The sequence below is a fragment of the Talaromyces amestolkiae genome (assembly GCF_001896365.1).
Source record: "Talaromyces amestolkiae strain CIB chromosome Unknown scaffold28.1, whole genome shotgun sequence".
Taxonomy (NCBI): Eukaryota; Fungi; Ascomycota; class Eurotiomycetes; order Eurotiales; family Trichocomaceae; genus Talaromyces; species Talaromyces amestolkiae.
This window is the reverse complement of record NW_024468064.1, coordinates 193,295-218,169: the sequence shown is the minus strand read 5'-3', so window position 1 is coordinate 218,169 and position 24,875 is coordinate 193,295. Positions and strand designations below refer to the sequence as shown.

At 47.9% G+C, this 24,875-nt stretch overlaps 10 protein-coding genes across 10 annotated transcripts; 3 read left to right on the top strand and 7 right to left on the bottom strand.

Annotated features, from left to right (window-relative positions):
- Positions 1-25: 25 nt before the first annotated feature.
- On the top strand, positions 26-3,378 carry BHQ10_010023 (uncharacterized protein; the record flags this gene model as incomplete). The annotated part of the gene is made up of 4 exons (XM_040872608.1): positions 26-1,489; positions 1,551-2,591; positions 2,653-2,972; positions 3,024-3,378. The coding sequence occupies 4 exons, from the start codon at positions 26-28 to the stop codon at positions 3,376-3,378; spliced, it is 3,180 nt and encodes a 1,059-aa protein (XP_040738525.1).
- A 106-nt stretch (positions 3,379-3,484) lies between these two features.
- Positions 3,485-5,971, bottom strand: BHQ10_010022 (uncharacterized protein; the record flags this gene model as incomplete). The annotated part of the gene is made up of 4 exons (XM_040872607.1): positions 3,485-3,704; positions 4,091-5,462; positions 5,515-5,608; positions 5,666-5,971. The coding sequence occupies 4 exons, from the start codon at positions 5,969-5,971 to the stop codon at positions 3,485-3,487; spliced, it is 1,992 nt and encodes a 663-aa protein (XP_040738524.1).
- A 438-nt stretch (positions 5,972-6,409) lies between these two features.
- BHQ10_010021 (uncharacterized protein) lies at positions 6,410-7,537 on the bottom strand (the record flags this gene model as incomplete). The annotated part of the gene is made up of 1 exon (XM_040872606.1): positions 6,410-7,537. One exon carries the CDS (start codon positions 7,535-7,537, stop codon positions 6,410-6,412), a length of 1,128 nt encoding a protein of 375 aa, XP_040738523.1.
- A 672-nt stretch (positions 7,538-8,209) lies between these two features.
- On the bottom strand, positions 8,210-9,381 carry BHQ10_010020 (uncharacterized protein; the record flags this gene model as incomplete). The annotated part of the gene is made up of 2 exons (XM_040872605.1): positions 8,210-9,065; positions 9,125-9,381. 2 exons carry the CDS (start codon positions 9,379-9,381, stop codon positions 8,210-8,212), a joined length of 1,113 nt encoding a protein of 370 aa, XP_040738522.1.
- Positions 9,382-9,846: 465 nt separating this feature from the next.
- Positions 9,847-11,724, bottom strand: BHQ10_010019 (uncharacterized protein; the record flags this gene model as incomplete). The annotated part of the gene is made up of 4 exons (XM_040872603.1): positions 9,847-11,001; positions 11,060-11,221; positions 11,295-11,595; positions 11,657-11,724. 4 exons carry the CDS (start codon positions 11,722-11,724, stop codon positions 9,847-9,849), a joined length of 1,686 nt encoding a protein of 561 aa, XP_040738521.1.
- A 522-nt stretch (positions 11,725-12,246) lies between these two features.
- On the bottom strand, positions 12,247-12,833 carry BHQ10_010018 (uncharacterized protein; the record flags this gene model as incomplete). The annotated part of the gene is made up of 3 exons (XM_040872602.1): positions 12,247-12,407; positions 12,492-12,639; positions 12,717-12,833. The coding sequence occupies 3 exons, from the start codon at positions 12,831-12,833 to the stop codon at positions 12,247-12,249; spliced, it is 426 nt and encodes a 141-aa protein (XP_040738520.1).
- A 1,055-nt stretch (positions 12,834-13,888) lies between these two features.
- Positions 13,889-17,776, bottom strand: BHQ10_010017 (uncharacterized protein; the record flags this gene model as incomplete). The annotated part of the gene is made up of 4 exons (XM_040872601.1): positions 13,889-14,288; positions 14,361-14,419; positions 15,509-17,077; positions 17,129-17,776. The coding sequence occupies 4 exons, from the start codon at positions 17,774-17,776 to the stop codon at positions 13,889-13,891; spliced, it is 2,676 nt and encodes an 891-aa protein (XP_040738519.1).
- A 1,013-nt stretch (positions 17,777-18,789) lies between these two features.
- Positions 18,790-20,922, top strand: BHQ10_010016 (uncharacterized protein; the record flags this gene model as incomplete). Its single annotated transcript, XM_040872600.1, has 1 exon — positions 18,790-20,922. The coding sequence occupies one exon, from the start codon at positions 18,790-18,792 to the stop codon at positions 20,920-20,922; it is 2,133 nt and encodes a 710-aa protein (XP_040738518.1).
- Positions 20,923-21,520: 598 nt separating this feature from the next.
- On the bottom strand, positions 21,521-22,283 carry BHQ10_010015 (uncharacterized protein; the record flags this gene model as incomplete). The annotated part of the gene is made up of 2 exons (XM_040872599.1): positions 21,521-22,147; positions 22,209-22,283. The coding sequence occupies 2 exons, from the start codon at positions 22,281-22,283 to the stop codon at positions 21,521-21,523; spliced, it is 702 nt and encodes a 233-aa protein (XP_040738517.1).
- Positions 22,284-23,474: 1,191 nt separating this feature from the next.
- Positions 23,475-24,184, top strand: BHQ10_010014 (uncharacterized protein; the record flags this gene model as incomplete). The annotated part of the gene is made up of 3 exons (XM_040872598.1): positions 23,475-23,510; positions 23,566-23,632; positions 23,697-24,184. 3 exons carry the CDS (start codon positions 23,475-23,477, stop codon positions 24,182-24,184), a joined length of 591 nt encoding a protein of 196 aa, XP_040738516.1.
- Between the last annotated feature and the right edge of the window lie 691 nt (positions 24,185-24,875).

Here is a 24,875-nt window from a genome sequence, read left to right as displayed (position 1 = left end):
GATGGCCTGAGCAAGTCCTCTAAAAATGGCATCACCTTTCAACTCGCGTGAGGGCATAGCCATACAAACAAGTGGACTCAACAATCCACCAAATCCGACGACGGCAGCAGTTGAACGGGATGAAGATGACATATCCCTTACCTCGACGGTAGAGAGTGTATTCCAAGATGAATACGAGGTCGAAACCATCCATGCACAAGACATAATCAACGGCCAAAAAGTGTACCTGGTTAAGTGGAAAGGCTACGAAGATCTACGTTGCACATGGGAGCCGAGAAACTCGTTCAATACCACAGAAATACTACAAGAGTGGAAGAACAAGAAACAGCAGATACGACGAGGAACAAGACAGCCATTCGATGTTGAAGCGTGGCAGGCTGAAATTGAAGCTTTTGAGAATGCTCGTGAAGATCGGAAGCGTCGACGAAGGGCGAAACGAGCCAGGCTGGGCTTGCTGGGTTCTGATGATCATGACCAAGAAGCAACTGCTGTGCCGACTGCCGCCGCGCCAATCGCAGATGTGGAAATGACAGTTCCTCCCCAAGCTCCCTTAGAGACATCTTCAGATGATGAGATGCCTCTTATTCATAGAAAAGGCCTGGAGCAGAACAAAAGTCCCTCAATTACCGACAGTGTTCAGTCAAAATCGCCAAGTCAACCTCGAAGCACGCCTCCCACTCTTCCAACCAATGAACCTACTGTTCAACCTACACCGGCAGGCCCTATCAATCAAACGGCTCACCGAACAGAGAGACCAAAAGCACTACCTCCCAAGCCTGTGGATATCAAAGTGGTAGACGGTCGTATCGAAAGAAGAGATCTTGCCGGGGTATTGAACCGTGCGCGGCAGCAGCCCAAGAATCCAACAGAGAAAAGCAAACCGTGGAAACTATTTCAAACCACGCACAGATTCGAAAAGGCTTCTCAGCAAGATCCAGAACCCAACAGAAACGACCTGGAACTACAAAGTCCCAGTACATGGTCACCATTTCAAATGTCCTCGTCTCTCAGAAAACGTCAACAAAAAGAGGACAATAGTCTCTTTGTCGAGCAAGATGAAATACCAGAGACTCAGCAGACTTCTCTGCCTCAGACCCCAGCTGCGTCAATTGTTACTCCCGTGCTTCCTTCTAAGCGATTAAGCGCGGTAGAGCAGCCCTCCGCTATACCTTCAAGCACCATACCCCAAAACGATTACACGCAAGAAGTGAGAGGAAGCCCATCAACTGAGAGCTCGGATCATTACGTACCTAAAGGTCCGAAGGGCTGGAAACCACTCATGGGAGAAAAACGCAAACTGCGCAAGAAAGAAGACATGCTCTGTCAGATATCATATGGCACCGAACCCGTTGAGATAGGCGATGCTTTACTCTGTGACTTATCGACCGATACTCGAGAGATGGTCAACAAGCTAAAGTACAAGGATGAGCTCAAAGTTCGTTTCGAAGAAATATGCACTCTAGATCGTTTTCAATCGTTGGCTCATGAGGTAAGAGAAGTCCTTATTTATTAATAATGTCTACTTCATCTGATACCATTTGAATGAACAGACAAGGAAAGAAATTAGTTTTAATGGCTATATCCTTCCTTATCCCGATACACAATCTGCGTTATTTGGTCTGGAGCATCTGCTTCTGAAAAAGGACCTCGTTGCGATAGCCAGAATCAGCCCATACTCATCTGATCCGGTTCGTGGGTTGACATTTGTCTGTTATCCAAATCACCCTCGATCCAAGAGTTTTCAGCTCCTCAACAGACAAGGTTATTCTGCACAAAAGGGCTCTCTATGCTTCGCAGGTATCAAAGAGGTACTCCCACGACATCCACGAGAAATCGCGTTCCCCAAGGACGATTCCATGACGAGAAGCTCATTGGAAAGACCAGAGCGACAGGGCCGATATGAAGAATTTATCAAGATGAGAAGCGAAGGGTTAGATACGTGGCGCCTTCCATCTCAATCTATTCCTTCTACGCCGCGACGTGATGATTCGTTCTCGAGAGTCAAAGGCCGAGCTCTACAAGCCCAGGATCCTCGATTAGAAGTCTCAACTACTCGCAGCGATCAAGCACCTGGAGCGTCTCGAATTGCTCAGTCAAGTGCCGTGTTGAATACTGCTGTTGCCGTACACGACGAAACAAACGCCACATATTCCAACGCCATGGACACCTCGTCTGACTCTAGCGAAGAGATTGATATCATCACGGGAACAGAAGCTCCTATCTCAAAAGAAATCGATGTCCCGTCACCCGCACCTGTGACGTCGAATGAGCAATATACTGATCGAGTCATTCCAGAGACGCAGGATGTGCAGATGCTTGACGTTAGCAATGCAGAAAACATTGACCTCAAAGAATATTTGACAAAGGCATTCTTAAACAATTTCAAGATCACATACGACGATATGGCCGCTGTTACCAGTCATTCAAGCATCAAACTCGCGAATTGCTTCTACCTATGGTTCCCCGAAGATGCCGACGCAGACTTCCAGGTTCTGGAAAATTTCCTCGATAAACATGACGCAATTGTACTTTCTAATCGCAAACAAAACGACTGGGAGAAGTTTACGAAATCTTCTACAGGAGTTGCGTTGGTGAGTCAAGATTGGCTCATGATAACGAAAAGTCCTTCATGCTTACTCGCTTGCTTTATAGTTCCACCATAGTTTCCTTCGTTTTAGCGAAATGCCTGGCTTCCACAAACTCACCATGAGCTCCTCTTTCAACTTCTGGACCGTGTCACTCGCAACTGTCATCCCAAACGTTGAGCCACAGACACACTTCCAACGAATCTTTCCTCACGGAACCGGTTATCTCATGACGGAGGACTTCATGCTACATGAAAGAGATGCAGCGATCATAGTTCTAGCTTGGTTTAGGGACATAGTTTCGACCAAATTTCCCGGTACGCTGAAAATGATGTTTCGTCCGAATGTGTTGAAGTGGTTGGATCGCATGTCCAAGGAGGATCCTCGGTAAGTCAGACCTTGTCCAAGTTTGATGAGAAAGAAGTACCAACTGCCCAGGTTTGCTATAATGGCTGTCCTCATCGGCGACACCGCATGTCACGGCGACGCATCAAATTGGCCAGTTGAAGCCCGCGACCTCGACTGTTTCCATAACCCATCTCTCGAAAGCCCCGTCATCTCTCTAGCCAAACTACCCAGTGCTGGGCCTGCAGATACTTCTTCAGTTGCAAAAGCGAGTGCAGAGCAATCAAAAGACACAGATCTTTTGTGCGAGGTCTTCGCAGCCTGGGCCATTCTTAACGCAGCGTCTCTCCGCAAATTTCTGATTCTCACACACAACAAGCCTATGGATCGTTGGCAGGCATGGCAACACGTCAGTCCTCTCCCTCCTTTTCATAAAATTCTCGGCTAGACAAAGAATAACCAACATCTCCAATGTAGATCGAAATCATTCAAAGCGTAACCGACTTCTTCCGGAAATCGAACATCAGCAAAAACCATTACAAAAGATGGCTTGCTCAGGGTGTTGCATCGACGTCATCAGCAGCAGAAGCATTATCGCCATCGAAATCTGCTACTGCTACACTCCCGGCACCCTCATCAGCAAAACATTCATCCAGAACAATACCAGTATCAGCACCTGCATCGAAAGCTGCAACAGCATCACGACCAGGTCTCAGCGAAAGACCGGCGACGCGGAATACAGAGTCAGGCAAACTTCCATCTTCTAACAGATCGCTGCCTGGGGCAGGTCCAGATCTTCGGCTGTCGAGGTAATTTGCATGCATGCATATCATGAAGGAGGAAGATCATTGTGAATACTGTTATCGGCAATAGGCGTAAAATAAGATATTAGAGTTGGCGAGGGGTTTACCTCTGGTGTGTGTACTTATTATCGACTATCCAAGGAGCGAGGTATTCGAGTTGACTACCTAGTTAATAAACACAATCATTCAACAAAATATACGTATAGTAACTTCCAAATGTCGGGAACAGTACATCTGGGCATGGAATAAAAATCCCTACAGATGATAATAATAAACGCTACATATATATAGGCCTATCAACCAGCCGTAGAAGCGCGATTCCTATACTCCGCAAAACTCAACACTCTACTTCCGGACTTATTCCCTCCATTGCCGCCGCCACTGTTATTGTTGGTAGGATTTCGCTGTTTCTTATCCTTCTGCATCTTATTCTCCCAGTCACTCTCTTCAGCTGCAATCGTGGAATGGAATCTACTTCCCTGGCCACGACCGAAATATATTGGTTTCTCTTGTCGGTCTGCTACGTTCTCAGTGACCAGGACAAATTTCACGGATGAGCCGGGTGCTTCAAACATTGCATCCGACAGGATGGTTTCGAGTTCAGTGCGGAGGGCGCGGGCACCTGTGCCCATTGTCAGGGCGTTGGAGGCGATTTTGTGGAGTGCCGGGGTGGTGAAGCTTAGTTTTATGCCGGAGAGGTCGAAGAGGGTTTCATATTGGGTTATGAGGGAGTTGCGCGGTTCAGTGAGGATGCGGAGGAGGAGGGAGTGACTTAGGGATGAGAGTGCGGTTGTGACCGGTATACGGCCGACAAGTTCGGGGATGAAGCCGAATTTTTGTAGGTCTGAAGGTGTCGAAAGGTCTAAGGGGTTGAAGTATACGGGTTCTTCTTGTGAGTTGGGAGGGGTTGCGGATGTGAAGAATGGTAAATGTTTCTTGTATAGAGCTTCTTCTTCGGATCCCGGGGTGATAGGCATAGGTTGGCCGGCTGCATCACTTGAAGAGCTGCTGTTGCCTGACGAACCGGAAGATGCTCTGACCGGCTGGCCGAATCCCATTGACGATTTTGAGATACGATCCATAACTATCTTGTTGAGCCCGACAAAGGCACCGGAGAATATGAACAGGATATTGTCGGTTCTGACATTATATATTTCACCTTTTTGTGGTGGTGGGCCAGACGCAGTCGAAGAGGAATTGAAGCCAGAACCTGGAGCTGCACCAGGTGGGAAAGATCCCGGAGCACCTCCAGCAGGCCGAGAGCTGTTTTTCTCAGGCTTAGCCTGCACTTGTATGGTAGTCCCCTCGACGATTTTGAGAAGAGCTTGCTGAACGCCTTCTCCGCTGACATCTTTCCCGTGACTGACACGAGCAGTCGCGATTTTATCCACCTCATCAAGACATATAATACCTCTTTCAGCCTTTTCCACATCATAGTTGGCGGCAGCAAGTAGACGATGCACGCATACATCAGCGTCTTCTCCAATGTAACCTGCCTGGGTGAATGGGGTGCAGTCGGACATGCTGAAGGGTACGTCCAGCACTCGAGCTAGAGTCTTGGCCATGAGCGTTTTTCCCACACCCGAGGGTCCAAGTAATAAGATGTTTGACTTTTCGATTTGTGTCGAGGACGTATCCGTTAACGACGATGAGCGACCCAGTCGACTTTCGATTGTGTCTTGCATTGGTGGTTCAAGGTTGATCGTTCGTTGGTGGCCTGTATACTCGTCTATTTAAGTCAATTAGTAACTTATCTTCCGCCAAGAATGATAAACACATACTGTCCAAAGGATGAGCGTCCATCGCCGCCCTCCTCTCCCTCTGCGCCATCATCTCCGCTGCAGCCTCTTCCTGTCTCTGCAACTCCATGATGCGCTGATAATGATTATACACAGCCACACTTAGAATCTTTTTTGCACGATCCTGGCCTACAACGAATTGATCAAGATACTGTTTCAGCATCCGGGGTGTCAACCTCGGAGTTCCAAAGGCAGGTGCGGAGGCCAAGGGCCCGGAAGTAGGAAGGCCAGCTTCATAGCTTCCAGTGAAGGGTTGACTGGTAAAATCGGAGCGATTGAAGTGGGAAGATGATAGCGGGGAACTGAAAGATGTGAAATTCCTGCTGTACCGGTGTGAGGCAGGAGTTTGAAGGCGTCGTGGGCTGTAGTCGTAGAGGTGTGATCGTTGGGGACCGACGTTGGCCGCAAGGCGGGGAAACCGCACGGGCGGCCTCCTCATGTTGGCTGCTATGGATGTGGTCTTTCAGGTATGGATGAATAAATTGATAAATGATTAATTTCTTAAGACAGCAGTAAGAAGACTTTGGGCCGACGTGTAGTTCGGTGTGAGCGTATGACAGAGAGGCAGTTGTATGACTCGATAAGAGACAGGAAGCGGACCGAGCGGAGATGATGATAACTCCGGGGAATATCACGTGCTGTACTCCGCCGACCCCGGACTGTCTTATCTTATCGTCCCGTCGTGTTATCAGCTGCGTATTGACATGTTGACTGCGAGAAGACACGCTGAACACGGTGTCAAGACGCACTTCAAGAAGACGGGATCATGGATAGGACTGGAAGCAGAGAAAGATAAGGTTGAACTAGAAGGCATCGCTGAGTAGTCGCACTGGATAGAAAAGGACTATCTTTATTTCCTAGCTACTTAAAGGTCTGACTATGTCGCAATACCCATCTCACAATCCTCAACAGCTATCTTTAACCCCTCCGCATCCTCTCCACGCTCATTCATAACCCACAACAAAGTATCCACGAAAGTCTCCCCATTATTCCTAAACCAGTCACCCAGTGAATGCACATAGGACTCCACATCCTCCTTCAAGGGAGCATGATCTCGCAGCCAAAGCACTTCTCCAGGGTCGAGTTTGAGCATATCCTGCACTACATAGTAATGCGGAATTTCGTCGCCCCAACCTTCTTGGCCAGGATCGTGGTAGAAGTCACTTCGAAGCTTGTGGGCGAATGTGGATGATGCGGAGAATGACCTTGCCCATGCTGAGGATAATGATGATGAAGCGTTACTGCTTTTGTAGTGGTTGTGGAACAATGAGTCATGGCTTGAAACGGTATTGTTGTCCTCTAGAAGATTGAAGTAAGATCCCGTGGACAGATTGGATCGTTCTGGGCGGTAGTTCAGGTGAATATTGAAAGATAGCGGATTCATATTTTCGGGATAACGTTTGTGGAACTTGCGTTGAATACTGCCGTTGCTGGGACAGATATGATTCTGCACCACATCCTGTACCACCATTCGCACATCCTCGATCTCCGCCAACTCCGACGTCGACCAGTTATGTAGCAATTGCGCCCTTTCGACAACCACATGCCGCAGACGCCGCGAAAAGCGATCATACTGACTCGTATGAAAGGCACGATTATACAACCACAACCGGTAAATCGCACGCCGCAGACGGAATCTCTCTTCATCCGTCAGAAGTCGTCGATTCGCATAATCTGTTTTCCATTTCTTAAGCGGATAGATGGTTTCCCATTTCTGCGCCACACGGCCAATACGAACGACCTGTCGAAGCAACGCATCGGACTGCGAGGCAGCACGAATGATATGCGCCGGTTGGCTGGCATTTTGAGTGAGAAGCTGGATGATGTCATGTATCGGGCCAAACTCTGCATCCGCGACGCTCATGAGAATAGTGATTCGGGATGAAGATGTGAAGACGTAACGAAGTCGATGGTTGGTAGAGGCGAGATTCAGAACGTCGGAGATGGAGTTGCAGGAGCGGAAGATTTGGAGCAGAAGCTCCGTTGGAAGGTCTAGTAACTTCATAGCGATATCTTTCTGTTGAAAACGAGTTAGTATGACTTGGATACTGATAAGGCACTGCCCGTTACATACCTAAGTCTGATATGGTCTAAGATAGTTGTAATGTCTTTGACTAGTGTCGAAATGATTTGCAGCGTTCTTTCGATTTGTGTAGCTAATAGCAAATGAAGTATCTCAAGATGATAAAACGAACGGACGACTTCCTCTCGCGCGAATTGTTTAGAAGCCGTCACCAGTGGCGCCAAATGGTCTACTTGAAGTTGACCCCTTCCTTGGGGGATTCAAGTGTACTGTATTCGAAGCAAGTCATGGTGTCGCAGCAGATATGCTGGAAAGAACGGGCCTGCAAATTTGCAGAGCCGTTTTTTGTGTGAGCAGCCATAGCGTGATGGTTGTTGGAGGAGTTGTGAGGTTGGACGCGACTGGCAGCTTATTTATATGGCCGCGCCAAGTCTGGAGGTTGGGGTTATGTAAGCGGCCGCCAGCGCATCAACGATTTGGATCAAAATCAAATAATAAATTTACCTGTAAAGTCGTACGTACTAGAAGAATTGACTTTTAATACTATGTATACCAGACTGACTAACTCCTAAAACGCCACTAGTACAGTCACAAAACTGAACATATGCATGTGCCTAAGGATATCTCCACGAATCGAAAGACCTGCCAATGAAATTAAGCAAACACCTCCCTCGTATCCAAAGCATCTCTCTTCCTACCCTCCTTTCCGAGACCCAGAGACGACTTCTTGACTTCGTGGTCTGCCTGTACGTCCCTTCTTTGCGCATATCGGCTAGCCTTCTCCAGACGGATGTCGCGACGGACCTGGTTCGGGCTCACGTATTCCTTGTTCTCGTAGATGACGGGACCACCAAAACTTCCCTCAAGAATAACAATAGGCGTAAGAACGAAGCGAGGACCAATCTCAACGAGCGATACTTCCGGTCCGGTACTACCAGTCTTTGCGCCCTTGGTTGCCTTTTTGACTTCTGCCTGGTCGTCTTTATTCTTGCTACCCGCTTCAGATTCCCGGATTTCGTAGACCCGGATCCAGATCTTGCCATCAACGCCAAAAACGCCGATGATGCGATCAATGAACGGCTTCATACCCCTGACGCCACGCTTAGGCACACAAAACACCTTGCGAAGCATCTCTCGAATGAGACCGCGATACTCCGTACCACTTTGACTCACGGCCTCGGGACCCTTTTCGTCAAACGACTTGTCAAACATAACGATGCCGCGACCGCCTTTTAAACAATTACCAGCAAATCCAGTACCCATTTCGCCCATGGTATGCAAGTTGGTAACTGAGAACTTGATAGTGGGGCCATTGGGAGGGCGCGAGAGCCAGAGGTACAGATCCTGACCACGTTTGCGGGCCTCGAGGAAGAAGACGACGTTGCAAGAGTGGAGTTCGGCGAGCGAGTTGAGGAGCATGTTGTATCCGCCGCTCTTCTTGGTGTCAAGCTTGTTCTCTTTGTGTGTGTGAGGGAGGAGAGCGGAGAGATCGGAGAGAAGATATCGGTGTCTGTAGATAAAAAGTCAGCAACAATCCTCGTCGATTAGTAGACTGTAAGGAAAACAAACCGATGCGTAACACCTCTCGAAGTAAGCATCAGAACCCTCGTCTTCGGCATGAATCCTTCATTTTTGTTGGATTGTTGGCCATTCGCACCATTCGTCGCAGCATTCTCTTCAATTTCCTCTTCTTCGTCATCATCATCGCTGTCGCTGAATTCTTCATCCATCAAATCGTTCATATCCATATCCTCATCTTCAGAGATTTCGTCGGCGACGAGGCGCTCTTGTTTCTTCTTAGATATCGACTTGTATACGGACGCCATTTTGTATTTTCTTTTCAATTGTGGATCGTTGGACTCAAGATGCAAATTGTGATAGATTTGTGAAGGAAGCTTTTTTAAACTTTTTTTTAATTGGAAGGAATAAAGTGGCAGAATATTTTTTTCTTCGCAGGAGGCGGGTTCACCGCCTTGAGGATGGAGATATCAGTTATCAGGCCCACAAGGTAGCTTTGATAGCGGATATGATTGGTGGATAGTATCTAGAGCATTCTTTGGCTCCAGGAATTTTGTTGAGTATTGTATTCACTCGAGTGTCAAGGTTGTCATATCCCTGATCTAACATCTGAATCTTCATAATTGGATATCAAATACATCCCAATGCCAAGAAACCATGATCGTATACTACCTGAAATAGCGAGAAACGACAAAAGATCACCAAAGGCACTCAGACAGACATGACACGACAAAGCAAAAGTAAACATGTATAGTTTACATAGATTAGACATTCTAGTAACCACCAGGGTTATTATTATACCTATTCGGTGGGTAGTGATGATTCGCATTTGTAGGCGGCGATGTCCACGGTCCACTGACGAAGGACGGATCAGTCGGTGTGTGTCGCATGGGTGTAGGGCCAGGTCCGTGGTCCATACCCATTGAGTTGGGTGGCGGCTGCTGGTGAGGGTTTGGAGGTAGACCGGATTGTTGGTATGTATGTTGCTGTTGGCCGTATTGTTGTTGCTTTGGCGGACGGTTTTGCATGTTCATTATTTGGCTGTCTGGTAGCTCTACGGCGAATGCTGAGTTGTGGGAAGGAGGATTGTTCGGCATGCTGTTGGGGACATATTGGTTGAGTGGCGATGTCTGATTGGTGTGGCCTAGGAACTGTCCTGGTGGCGGTTGCTGCTGGAAATTGTTACCTGATGGTCCTGGATTCATCGGTGACATAGGCGAATTGTTATGGAATTTCTGGATACTAGGCGGAGGTGCGGGTGCTCCACTGTTAGCATGGTACGGCGATTGTTGTTGAGAGCCTGGAACGTGGGGATGTTGCTGGAAACTGTTGGCGTATGGCTGAGGTGGTTGTTGACCTGACTGCAATGGCCCTCCTATGCTCGGTTTTCCGTGCATAGCCGGTTGATGATGAGGGTATTGGCCATGACCATAAAGATCTTGCCCTTGTTGATTTACATGTTGTGGAACTTGCTGGTGATAAGCAGGTTGATAGTTGTGGTTCGGTTGCGGATGATTATTGGCTATCGGAGATGGGTTGTGAGAGTTGGGCTGCGGTGGTTGACTTCCCGGTTTCGTCGAATTAGGTACAGGTGGATGTGTGCTGGACTGCCATTCTGATTGAGACGGTATGTTTCCTGCGGGTTGCCCATATAGATCTGGCTGCTGGTATGCGGGATGAGGATTTTGAAGAAATGAATTCTGAGTCGGCCACGGTTGCTGCTGTCCAGGATTAATCGAGGATTGATTAGGCGGTGCCGGCTGACCGGTATGATACTGAGGAGGATATGCCGAGGAGCCTGCAGGCGCATGTTGAGAGAATTCATTCTGTTGTGAGCCCGCTTGTCCTTGAGGATGGTATTGCGGTGCGCTGCCCGTATATGCACCAGACTGGCCAGTAGATGCATACCCATAGGAACTGTGCCCAGCCTGTCACTCGCTGTCAGTATACCATATGACAGCTTCGCAACCTGACTAACCACCATACCTGATTCTGTGCCGTATTATGTCCCGACCCATAAGCTCCATGCGACGGCGACGAAGACGACTGAGTCCCATGCTTTCCCGGAACAAAATCCTTCGCAATCCTCCCAATCACCCTATCCGCAATCTGTGTAATCGCCGAATTTCCGCCGGAACCAAGCACACCCTATACCAAAAAAAAAAAAAACATTAGCCATCTCCCTCACGTAGACTACTTATAACAATCGAAACCTTCATACGGACAAACTGGGTCTCGTAGTCGTCGCCGACGACGAATGACTACTGAACAACCCCCTGGTAGTGGAAGTGGACGAAGCACTCAAATCCGGTGATTCAGCCGCCAATGTCTGCGGTGATAAAGACAATGATCCAGTGCGACTAGTTTTACTATGAGGTGCTTGCGTAGGACCAGCACCGATTGAACCGGGTGTTGTGGAAGGTGTTAATATGACGGGTTCCGTGGGGATGTCCCATTGTGACTTGCCCGTTGCGCGCTGGACATAGTACCATTTCCGGGATACGCCTTCCCATTGTGCGAGCCTGTGCTCCGATACGAGTTAGATACAAGCTTCATCGACGATAGATATGTATATATACTGACCATCCTTCTGGTAACGGGGGCGGCGGAGATGAGGGCCCCGCGCTATCTTGGGGTTCCTCTGCGGCCATGGGTAGTGATTAGAGCTCACCACAGATTTTTGCTGGGTCGAGAGTAGTTCAAAACAGAGCCAGACGTAAGTCACTGCGGAGAAATATTTTCTCAGGGAAAATCAGACATTTTAACGGAGCTTTGACGGCGATCGAATTGCGTAGTTTGGGCAGCAGAGCATTGGATTAGCTGATTAGAGAGTGGAGTAAATCTCGCTGCCCCAGCATTCAGGCACGAGCTCTATTTCAATCAAAAAGGGATTAGTGTGGATATCAAGATGCGGCCTTAGGCAGTGAGCCGACTAGACGCGATGTCAAAATATCATGCACTACGTATTTCTTTGGACAAAAATGAGTTTCAGACGAGATCTAATTTTTTTGACTGTCTGCTGATGTATCTGACGTATTCGCATTTTCGCCAGTCGAGTCTCCAAAACACCAATGGGTATAGAATTCGCCAACCCCAGAAATCACAAGAAAATGAAATAAACACACAAGTCTCCCCGCTGTCCACAGTGGTGTATGCATGTCGTATCGTTGAAATCAGTCCGTGTCCGACGCTTCAGCCTTGAGGTCAGCCGCACCCTGACCGTCGTCGCTGGACTCGGCAGTCGAAGCAGACTTCTTGGTAGGAGAGGCTTTGGCGCTGCGGCGGCCACGCTTTTTGGCAACCTTGTTCGCGTCATTGTTTGGCTTGAGAGTGACTGTTGTGTATATCAAACAAGTGTTAGATGACTCTGAATAGAGCGAATAGAGAAATATGAGGAAAGGGGGAGAAGGGTACATACCACCATCGCCAGCCTCATCGGTCACGGTAGCTGTAGTCTTGGTGCTGATATTGCCGAAAGCCCAACGCTTCTTGTAACGTGTGAAGGCGTTGCGGGTTGACGCGACGTTGGTGTGGCCCATGGCCTTGGACAAGACACCAATGTCGAGCTGTGAGAAAAACAAATTGACATTTAGTGAGCAATTTTCAATGGGGGACGAAAGGAGATGGATGATTTGATACTCACAACTCCGTTATCATCGAAGGCCTTAAGGCATTCGAAAGCGAACTGGAGGGAAGCTTCATCAGGCTTGCTGGGGTCCGCTGAAGCGGAACCACTGTCAACAGACTTCTTGGGAGGCATGTTGATCGATGATGATTTTTGTTGAAGTTGGTGTCTGGAGTTAGAAGTGAGAGTAAGTCAAAGAGTTGAGACGACGCTGTTGAAAAATATGCGAATACACTAGCTCATACCTTGAGATACAATCAAAGAAAGATGAGGTTGTTGACTGATGTGAGTGATATCCAACGGACGGGGAGAGAATGAGTGGGTGAAAAGAGAAGATGAAAGGGAAGAAAGAAGGAGAGAGGAGGAAAAAGAGATTATTTATACCCCTGGGAAATTCTTTTTCTGTCTGCCTCGCTTGACCAGTAAGAACTTTTCATTTACCGGGCGTCGAGCGAGGGATTCAAACGAGATCTGGCGGCTGGCACCGTCAGATTCTGTCAAGTCATTAGTTGCCAATGTGAAGCTATGGTCTCACTGGGACGAATGTGTTAGTAGCATCTGAGGTGTCCACATGACCCTCATGATAGATATCTCCAAATGTCGACCAGGAGCGTGAAGCCTACTTATTGTTGATTTACACTTTTTTGCAACTTACGCCCACCTATGAGGCCTTAAATGTCAAATTCGATGCGCAATCCTCCCATTCTTTCGACCTACTTGCAGGTGAGCTTATATACAAATTTGGGGCATAGATCTAAGTTGAGCCTACAAGTGAGCTTACGTATATACATACAGGATTGATAGGGGTCGGCCAAAGTTGGGTATAGGTTTGTGTTGTTGTATTACAGTAATATACGTGCTATGTCTATGTTGGTAGTGAACATGCATGTACTACCAGACAGTCCAAACGGCTTACAGCACACTGCAAGATTACAGTATTGCCACCCTGCACGTTCTAAGTATTCAGAGTTGAGGAACTCTACGTAGTCGTACATTTCGTAGTCAAGATTGATTGATTGAGCATCTAGCTAGCGACTATCCTTTAGAAACCAAAGCACCACCGCAATTCGCATCTTCAAGAATAGCAAAAAGCCTTCAAAAAGGAGACATATCCACCACAAAAGCTAGTCATCTCCCTACTACCGAGAACTCTCTCCCTTATCGGCTAAACATCTGTAAGCACCTCTGATCTAGTCAGTATCATCCCCATGCTCGGCACCCACACCACGATCCATCTGCTCATCAAAGAAACCAGGCACAAACTCTTCTGCTTTCCCATCATCGCTTCCCGTCCCCATCTTCAAATCGACCCCGTCAGCAGTCGCGACAGTCGTTAAGCTCGAAGTACTAACGCCACCACCAGCTGTAGCCTTAGGCTTGGTAGGAGAACGCTTCTTGCCCACGCCGGCAGCACGCGGAGCAGTGATGGCTATCTTTTCATCTCTCTCAGCCTTGACGATACCCTTGCCGCTGCGGTTGGCTTTCTTGGGAGTTTTCTTGGAAGGCGATTCATCGATTTCGTCGGCATCTTCGTCGGCATTGCCAGCGCCGTTTTGGTACTTGATATTCAAACGTGAGAAGCGCTTCGAGCTACAAATAGCCAAGAAAAAAGCTGCTGTTAGCCTTCAGATTAATGATGACGGATTGTAGCGAGAGTCTTACGCAGCTCCGACACTAACAATGCCGCATTCTTCAGCGACTTTGGCGAAGTTGACCTGTGACTATGTAGTTCAGTATCAAGTACATCAAACTAGTAGATAGACGCGACCAACTGGCCCCTGAGAGTTTCGAAGACACGAAAGCAGAAAAACGACGTTTTGATCGTCAGAGACAGGTACGCGGGGTGCCATTCTGATAGATGCAGAAGCTTTACTTGACTCGATTGAGTGATTGACAGAGGTGTGGGTCGTATGTAGCCTTGGTCTTGTTTTGAAGTCAGTATGGAAGGAAGGGAGAAAGTGTTGTTGGGCAAGTTGAAAGAGAGAAGACTTACGCCTTAGATTGGGAGATTGGCGATCGACTTCGAAACCTAGCCTTGATTCGTTGAAGAACAGCGGAACTGGGGGAAAGTGAGTAAGTAATCTTTCCAGATTGTGTAGCTTTCAGTGCAGTCGAGAAGAAGTAAAGGGTAAGATGGTTGAGGATTGAGAAAGTGATATGCCAACGAAGTGAGAATAAATTGAATCAGGAGAAACTATGGACGTAAAAGAAATGGAAACGATTAAAACGCGTAAGAGGTCCAGGTTCACCTCCAATTCGTAAATAGAAAAATAGTGGTATGAGTGGATCTGTAAAGCTCTGTAGGTAAGATTTCTTTCTTACACTGGCAAATATGCCCAGTCTCACCCAGCTCTGGCGATTTGATCGGGAAATCCCGTCTAAAGTTGAATTGACTTCTTTGATCTTTGAATTCTGGCTGTCTGCTCAGCTGGTTTGTAGGATACCTATCATGGCCGATTTCTAGCACAGTATAATTCGATAACATGGACTGAAGGTCTTCTCGTACTCTTATATATCAAGACGACGATCGATTCAATTCAGAGTCGATAGGTTCCCCCTATTTCGACGTCAAGCTAACTATTTATTTGCAAGAAAAGAAATGGAAAGATTATCTTCGTTATGGCCATGCTCTACTATATGATGTTCTACATACATTCACTGTAGTGTATCAAACCAAATCCAAATGTCGAACACCATAACGAAAAGAAGAAGCGCACCATGGGTATCGTATGTCGTTGCTAACCATCATGAAAAGAAAACTAAAGATCTGCCATGACAGATTGCAAAATATTTTTCTTATATTCTCGTACAGCGGCTTCTTTGCGACGCATCTGCTGCCGTAGTCGCATATATCGCTGCTTCCAGCTGCCTTCATCGGTTGAACTTCCGCCAACGAAGTCGTCGTTTTCGAATTCGTCTTCATCCGTCTGTAGTCCTGTTGGTTCTAGATTGTTTCTGAATGTGTTGTCTGGGCGACTGGATGACAACGTGAGACCACTTAGAGTGGTGTTAAATCTGAAGCCCTGCCCCGGTTGATCATCTTCTATGAAGATAGAATAGACTGCGAGAGAATCAACACCGTTGGTGGCTGTTGTCGACACCTGCACAGTCAGCGTTGCTGGCGATACCCGAGCGAGACCTAACTTTTGGGCGACACCAAAATACAAGGCGCAAAACATGGCGACCGAGTCCATTGGGAGCATGACGTATATACTTCCAAGTCTTTGTACTGCTGCATGTGCGAGAGAAAGAGCTTCCTCTGTGCCCATGGATGTAGGTCGGCCGATCAATCGTGAACGCAGTATTTTGTGGGCGACGGCACGAGTGACATCGTTGATAGATACTTTTTGCGTCGTGCGCTCGGTTGCCACCGATCCCAGAGATGCCACATCGTCTAGATCGTTTGATGTAGCAATAGAGTCACGACGTCCGGAAAACGAATCAAAGTTGTTGGAAACGTCACTTGTACCGTTGAGGACTACAGTCGGTGGTGTAGCTAAACGAACAGGACGGCCGTTAATTTGTGGGACATGCAACTGTAATTTATCGGGTTTTGTATTCAGCTGACCGGTAGAGTTTGATGTCGTGTTGCGTGGTGGTCCAAGTGGTACCTGTTCTATACCAATGGCGAGCGAAGACTGCGTGCTCGTAACATCACCCGAAGTATTTGATCGCACCGGGTTCACCGGAAATGATGAAAACGGACCACCGGGAGCGGAACCACGGTTTGGCGGGCGGCCTCTTATTTTACCCGTCATCGAACCCGAAGTATTGGGCCACGCGGAGGAAACAGCTGGACCATGCCGTCTTCGGCTGCGAGACTTCTCTCCAGTAGAAGGTGTCAATGCGGAACGCGGTTCGACGACAGAAGGCTGTTCGGTCTGGTGGTTCCTGGGTATATATGCTGATCGAGGAAACCCTGGAGGAGATCCATCTCCTTCAAAAGGTCGCCAGCGTAGATCTTGACCGGAAATGGCGTCAGGATTCTGATCAGCGCCAAAGGTTGACGCAGCAGCAACCCACGGGTCATTGTGTGCATCCATGTCGTCTGGAAAAGCACTGAAAGGGATGGCGCTTTGTGGGAAATTTGCTGCATGAGCAGCCAATGCATTATTGTCCAGGATTGCCATCGACGTATCCAGTTGTGGTCGCTTTGGGAAGCGTGAATCTTCTTTGTCCTTGTCTTCAGCCCGCTTTCTGCCTCGTTTCGGCTTCCATTCTGGCACCAAAGCCCTCAACGCTAGGTCTTCTTCTAGAGGAACTCCATCGCGGTCCTCATTAGCGGGAGCATTTGATAGAGGGAGCTGTTTATAATAGACGTGATCATGTCCGAGAAGATATTCAAAAAATGCATCTACATGCATCGCACGCATCCAACGCTGTATAATCATTTAGTACCGCAACAACGTGAAAGGTAGCTCGCAACTGACCTTCAACCGCACAGCATATTGTTGTACCTTTTGAGTACTCTGTTTCTTTTCAATTGATGGAGGCTCGACTCCCAACTCAATCGCTAGTTGGATCCATGTTTTGAGTTCCTTGCGATCTAGCTTTCGAATTAGTTCCCACAGAACGTAGATACTAAAATTCTTCCCATCACTTCGAGGGGGCGCGCGAAAAGTCTTTCGCAATTCGCTAGAATCAGCAGAAGTAGGCACATTCGGATTACAATACATGATAAATGCGACATAGGCGTCATCGATCGTTTCATCCGTGACCTCCCGAGAAGGAAGCATCCGATGCTCGGCGTCCCCATCGCCCTCGGAGTCTCTTGGAAAAGCTTGGCGAGATTCCAAGTCAGTCAGTGGAGGGGACATAGACATGCCTGTGCGCAGTGCTGATGGCGGCATTACTCCGCCGGACAAGGGACCTCTGGGTGATGATTGTAGGCTGCGCGGAGTCTCTTTACGTAGCAAAGGCGGAGATTGAGAGGCAGCAAGCCTGCTTCTCGTACTACCTGGAGAGCCACTGCGCAATGGAGTCTCGAAGACCGGTGGATACCTCGCGAACTGCTGGATGACGATCGCATTGCTCGCATCCGCGGGTTGCGGCACTGAGGCTTTGAATGGAGATTCCATGTTATATGCTGAAGCTGTATTATTTATCCAACAAATCGTGATCGCATGTATATAAATATATATATATATCGCGCAAAATAACCCCAGGTAGCACACTCAATCGCCGATGGAATGATCACTAAGGAAGTCGTTAAGCGTTGCAGCGAATCAAAGCAATCGTGGTGGAAAGCAAGATATCAATGGCTCATGGCGCAAACAAGCGGAGAAAAGAGAAGAACAATGGCGGTACAGCAATAACATTGCCGCTAACTCAAACAACAGATCCAGTACAGCAACGCGACACCTGGTCGGCTGGCGGCAATAATGAACGATGACCTGAGTGGGAAAAAGCAGAGAAAGAGAAGAGAAGAGAAGAGGATGAGGATGAGGATGAGGAGAAAGCACGGACGCTATCTTAGTCCCCTGATTTTCTATTTAAAGAGGCGGGGCTTGCCGCTTGCCGCTGCTCGCCCAGACTCGCAGCTTCCTCGTTGTGTCTGTCCAGCTGGGCCGCACCTGCCTTCTCAGAACTAAAAAATTACCACAAGCCACGGACCACCGCCAGTCACATGACCTACCGTCTATCTGGTCGATAACTAATCGATAAGCCGATAAGATAAGCACATGAATCATTCTGCCGGGATTACCCCATTCGGCGATCCCCCGGTCGGCAGCCAATCACCACCTGACCTTCCGCCTTTAAGCTCCTTCCTTCCGCCGCCGAGTTATCGTCGTCGGTCGCTCTTGCCTCCGACTCCACTGTATGATGCTCGTCATTCCTCTCGTCTCGCTCCTCTCTTCTTCCCTCTTGACTACACTCTTTCTTCCTTTTCGCTTCCTCCTCACTTCCTCACCAGTGTGTTCTTCCTGTCTCAGCTCGCTCAGTCATGTAATTGTTCCTCATTTGTAAAGTTGCACCAACCACGACAAGCTGCAGGAGCTAACTCAAGCTGCCCCACTTGTTGCGACTTAACCACCCACTCGGCTAACTGCTTCAAGTCTGACTGGCTCATTGGCATTAGCTGCTCGCATTAATGGTTTCTTCGCGGCGCGCTGCTGCGAGTACTACCGCAGTGGGGACTCCATCTCGTCCGGTCCGCAGTAACAGACGTCAAATCACATCATACAACGACGATTCATCATCGGCTTCCCCTTCATCTGAGAGCGAGCAGAACGAGCACCACGACGCAGAGGACAATACCTCAGCCGCCACATGGAGACGCTCTTCGACTAACCGACGTAGCACCCGCACCCAATCTGTTGCGTCTGCTTCAAGTAGCCGACCTCAACGCACAGTGTCCAAGCCAAGAACATATCAAGAACCCTCCTCGGATGAGGACTTGGACAGCGTGATTGCTCGCTACCCGGAAATGGTCACTCCTTCTAACAAGGGTTCGCAAGCTGCGCCTCGACCCCCTCGTACTAGTGCTCGGCAACGGCAGCAGCAGGCGGAGGCCTCTCCCAGCAAGAGAAAGCGGACTCCCGTGCAATCGCCTCGCAAGCGTCGACATGCCGAGTCCACGATGGAGGTCAACGAGTCGGCTCCTCCTTGGCAAAATCTGCCCTATCAGGTGCTTTTGAGTATTTTCATGTATGCTTTTCCTCCATTGTCGGACACCAGGCAGGGCATCGAAACCGAATCGGGGAATAGCAAGAAGTTGTTAGACATCGCTCTGCTCTGTCGTGCCTTTGCAGAACCAGCACTGAGTGCCTTGTATCACACGCTCGTGCTCATGGGATCTCTCAAAGCGCATAGAATCTTGTTCCTCTTGTCACAGCCGACCGAGAGTCTCTCCGTAAATTATCCTACCAAGGTGCAAGAAGTTCTTATCGATGTCCGCTTGACTTTGGTGTACAAGGCAGGGCCAACGTACGGCTACTTTGACATCTGTAAGCTCATTCAAAAAGTCCCGCATGTCAAGACCTTTCGTCTGTTCGATTCAAATGATGGAAAACAGCCTCTGTGGGCAGATCGTACTCCCAGGTGGACTTATACTGCAGAAATGTTTGAGACTTTGAAAGCAAGCAATCTTCGCTTACACACCTTTGATTGGAACTCCCGATACATGGAAACAAGGGACTTGATTGATACCATGTTGTTGCGTCACTCCGACTCTACATTCCAGGGTATTCGCAACCTGAACATCTTTCACATCCATTCCGATGAGGTTGTTCCCCCAAGAGAAGATGGTAAACCTGATGATCAGATTATTGAGAAAGGACTAGGCGAAGCATTGTGCCGACTTCCAGATCTACGGTCTGTGAGCTTCACTGATTGTGGAGCCGTAAATGAGGTGCTGTTCGCTGCAATGCCGTCGACATTAAGGTCACTCACTCTTGACAACTGTGACGAGGTGGGCACAGTAGCGTTTGTGGCCTTCTTGAACGATCGTGGATCTTGTTTGCGGCAGCTCGTGCTCAAACACAATCGACATCTCAACATGTCTTTCATGACTGTTCTGAAAGATGCATGTCCGAACCTTCAAAGGCTCTCCGCCGATTTCATCATGCACAACTGGCCGCCCCACTACAATGGTATGCCTCACTTCAAGAATCTTTTGAAACCTGGCGAGGTTCCCACTTGGCCTCGAGCACTTCAGGAGATTGAACTTTCGCGTCTACGTCAATTGGACCAACCCCGGGCTGCAACATTTTTAACTTCCCTGGTTGATGCTGCTCCGGACCTTCCGGACTTGCGAAGAATCGACATCAGTGCAGCAGTGCAGGCCGAATGGCAAGACAGGGCTTCATTCCGGCAGTACTGGGATCGTAAACTTCGACGAACTTTTCTCCGTAAAGACGCAGCTGTCAACACGGATATAGCGGCGGATCTGGCTTCTCCAGAGACGACAAACCAACGACACTCACACCGTCACAGCGCTCGCATAGCAAGACAGCGACTTGCGGGTGTTGATGATGACGAAGTTGACGACTCTGAAGAGATTGATCATGATGATAGCGGCGACGACGACACAGAAAGAAACAAGGCAGGGTCTGCAAACGACTATGTTCAAGGATTGTGTGATGTAGTGACTTTCACCATCGACAACCTGCGTCCGACCGAGAATCAGTACAGCGAAGGCGACTTTCTCGACTCTGAGCAGAGCGGTGATGAGGATTGGGAGGGGGAAGACTGGGAGCCGGACAATGACAGACACGCGTGGTGAAACTATCAAAGATGTTACCGCATGAGGAGTGAGCTTTGCGCAATGATCAAGGGGCGACTTTTCATTTTTTTGACTTTTCGATGGCTTTCTATTCTTTTCTGGAGTCTGTCAGGTGAAGGAGTTATTGTCACAGTAGAGGTGCATGGCATTGTCGAAATTTTCACAGCTCAAAAATCATCACCAAGATGTACAACTATTCTTCAGGGGCTCGGGGCTGGCGTTATCTTCTATCGAGTACGAGAAATGTGTCGGACCGGCAAAAGTCGCTGTTCGACTATTTTTATGATGAATGAATTACATTTATTATCCCCATCCAGCGGCGTCGGCTAAAATTAATATGCTCCAATGGAAGTCGTAATTTTCAAGTAGACGAGTCTCGTCATATCATTCAAGTGATCCAGCTCATGCAGCTATTTGATTTGCGATCCCCTCTAACCAATCCATGTCCCGAAAGCCAACTCCATTTCCAAATTCCCACCCCCTTATTCAATCCCCAGGCAACTACCATTATTAAGTCCCCCGAAAAGTCCTCGAAAACGGAATGAATACTGAAAAACAGTCCCTTCTCACAACCCCAAAAATGTCTCCGTTGCCCACTTCAATGAATAGCATCGAAGATCTCATTGATACTGAACTCATCCGCGTTTATAGCAGGAGATTGGACTCCGGATCCCAAGGTATATCCATTTGTCAGACTATCAACACGAGGAGCCACAGCGCGCTGACCAAACTTCTCAATGCCCACTAGCTTGGGTTCGGGAGTCATCAAATTGACTTCTTGCTTGAACTCTTCTTTCTTGATATCGTCGGCTATTGATATCGTCTCGGATTTGGTGAGGCTGATGATGCTCTCGTCTTCGTCATGGCTATCCACCGCAATTGCGTCGATCATGGAGAGCCCCTCGGCAGTGAATGTTCCTTTCCCGACCTTGGTGGGCGTTGTATCAATGTTCTTCTTCTTTGCCGCCCTGGACGCCGCAGAACCGCGAACACGGGACGAACCACCACCAGACTTGCCGACACCACTTGATTTGACTCTCGTTGTTCGAGGGGTTTTAGGTGTGTTAGCGTCATTTTCCGAACCCCGAGGTGGCTTCTCCAGGCCACTTCGTTCAACTTCTTCTCTGAGCTGGTCGGCCAACTGACGGCATTTGTAGAGCTGATTATGGATTGAACGGTCCGTAGCMCCCAAGCCGTAGGCGAGCGCGGTTGTGGTTATGTCGATCTGTTAGGGACTGTTAGTCGTGTTTTCCGTTGGTTGGAGTTGGCTTGTATGTGACAAATACCTTTATTCCAGGATTGCCTGCGTATATGGCGGCAATAAGGCGGAAGTTCGCCTGCGACTCTTGCCAGTTGACCATTTTTTCAAATGATGTGAGGTTGTGAAATTGACGATTGGTTCTTGTTTGTGGTTTCCTGAGCGGGAAAATGGTTGGTTAGAGCTAGAAGTCCGTTTTGGGATGATATGAGCTTACTGGTCAGACCTCGACGGACAAATCAGGCCAGAGAAGTGTAGCGATGGTGAGATGAGAATCAAAGTACTGAGATGTTGTAAAGATGAAGATTGAAGTATGCCTTTGTTCGTGTAGATGAGATGAAAAGAGAATATTGTATGGTGTAGGTGACTAAGGTCTTGGGGTTAGGAGAAGATTAGAAAAGAAGATAGAGATTGATGGGTGAGAGAGGTAGTAGAAGATGGAGAAGAGAGAGCAGAGGATATTACATGTACCTGTTGGTAAAGAGAGTCTGGTTATGAAGTAGTAAGAATAGGGCAGGGTGAAGTGGTTGGGAATAATCGTTTGTCAGTAAGACAACCAACCAATAGAGAAGTAGGAAGAGATATTCAAGATGACGGTTTTTCCCTAAACCTCAAACGCGCAGAGATTTTTCTTTGTCTTGTTTGTCTTGATATCTAGGAAAAGATATGCCAATCGAGTCGAGGCTGGCATCCCCTGCCCAATCACTTTACTGCCATTTTTGATAGATACACATCTTCGTTCTTACAATTGAAACCTACTCTCTTACCGACCTCACAAACGACTCCAATTCGGGCATTCTCTTTCTTCACATCTCAGCCACTTCCTCATTACATCCAATCACAATCCTTCTATCGATCTCTTGTCAAACAGCTCAGTGGCTCCGTTCCCCATCCGCAAAGTCTTCAAGTCAGCAGATATCTGGCATGCAAACAACAGTAAGTGGATCCATAACAAAGAAATTATCATTGCTGTTTATGGAAAACGACTCTCGAAGTCGTTTGCTTGACTTAACCAGCCACCGTCTCTGGAGGGGGTATAAATTAGTGACTTGAGCTTCACTTTCCTTTCTTCTTTCCATCCTCTTCACCTCCTATCCTCATCTCGATTGTGACTTCTCTTTATTCTCTTCTTGCTCAAGCTTGCTTGAATCATTCTCTTAACCACTTCCCAGTCGTTGAATACTCTTATCGATATCTAGACCTGATCTAATCACCTTCTTTCACAAGAGACTGTTGTCAATTTCTGATTTAAACGCTCCATTCACACACAAAATTTTCATCCACACTTGCAAAAATGCCTATGCAGTGGACACTCGCCAACGAGCGTTTGGTATGTTTGCTATCCAAATCTTGATTCGGGAACTACAATCACTGACGACTACTAGCTCTTTCTTCGCATCCTTGAATTGTCAAACACCACCGTCGACTACAGAAAAGTGTCTGAAACGTGGCGTGAGTCTCCTACGCAAAAATATACTTATGGCTGGKATGCTAACACGACTTCCGATCAATGAAGCAAATGAGGACGAAAGACCAACTGCCCGCGCTGTCTCAGAGCACATCTTCAAATTGAAAAAGCTTGCAAAGTCTGGGTCCGCAGGTAGTTCCACCGCGGTCTCAACCCCAAAGACCCCTCGAACCAAGACCATCACTCCCCGTGCGAGTGGTGGGACTCGTGCGAGCGCCGGTGGCTCGACCGCTAAGTCTAAGCGCAAGCGTAATGCAGCAGCGGATGCTTCCGATTCCGACAACGAGTTCAAACCGGTGAACAGCGTCCGATTCAAGCGAGAAGAGGATATCGACGATCTCGGTCCGTTGCCTGAAGACACGCCTAGCAAACGGGCCAGGAAGCCTACCCAGCACCTGAATATGACAGAGTATGCGGAAAGTGGCACCGAGACGGATGAGGACGACAAAGGTTCAAATCGATTCAGCTCGGTTGATCCCGAGTACGCTCCTGTTCCAGAAGAGGATACCTTTGAGATTCCTGGTATCTACGAGTAAGGTATGTTTGTTCCTTGTTAGCGTAGCCACGTCTTTTGTTTCTGACCGGTCTGCTAACATGAGAAAACGTTGATGTAGGGTGCGAATCTCAGACGTCATGGAGAGAGAACAAGAACGACCGTGAACAGCAACAACTTATTCTGAGTGGAGATGACCAGAAATACATCCGGATTGCAAATGCAGTGGGGAAAGGTTGCTTTAGGTCTCATGCCTAATTATCTTGTCTTTTTTCCGCTGAGGGACTTGTCTTTTGCGGTGCAACCAGAATGATATCTTTCTATTTATATGTGACAGGATGGGATTTTTCTTTCGGGTTTTCTTATTAAGTGTGGGATAGTCCTTCAGTGATAATCATCAGAATGGAAACAATTTTTTTGAATCATAGATGTAGTTTCTTCAGAAGCTTGTGTACTTGTAGTAGTCACACTTTCCCACGTTGTGCCATTCGTAGTAACAGGTTGATCGCCTCATCCAGATATTCAGGTATCCCTTCAACTTATCCGGCTGTTAATTTATTCGCAATCAAATGAATCAAGAGATTTGCTTGATTATTCTGAATATCTAAAGACTTGTGCTATCGTTACAAAGCTACATCTAAAACCATGGTGATCACCTTCCCTTCCTTCGCAATATTATTGATAGACACAACAACGTTCCCAAACACTTTCCCATTTCATCTCCCTGTACCATA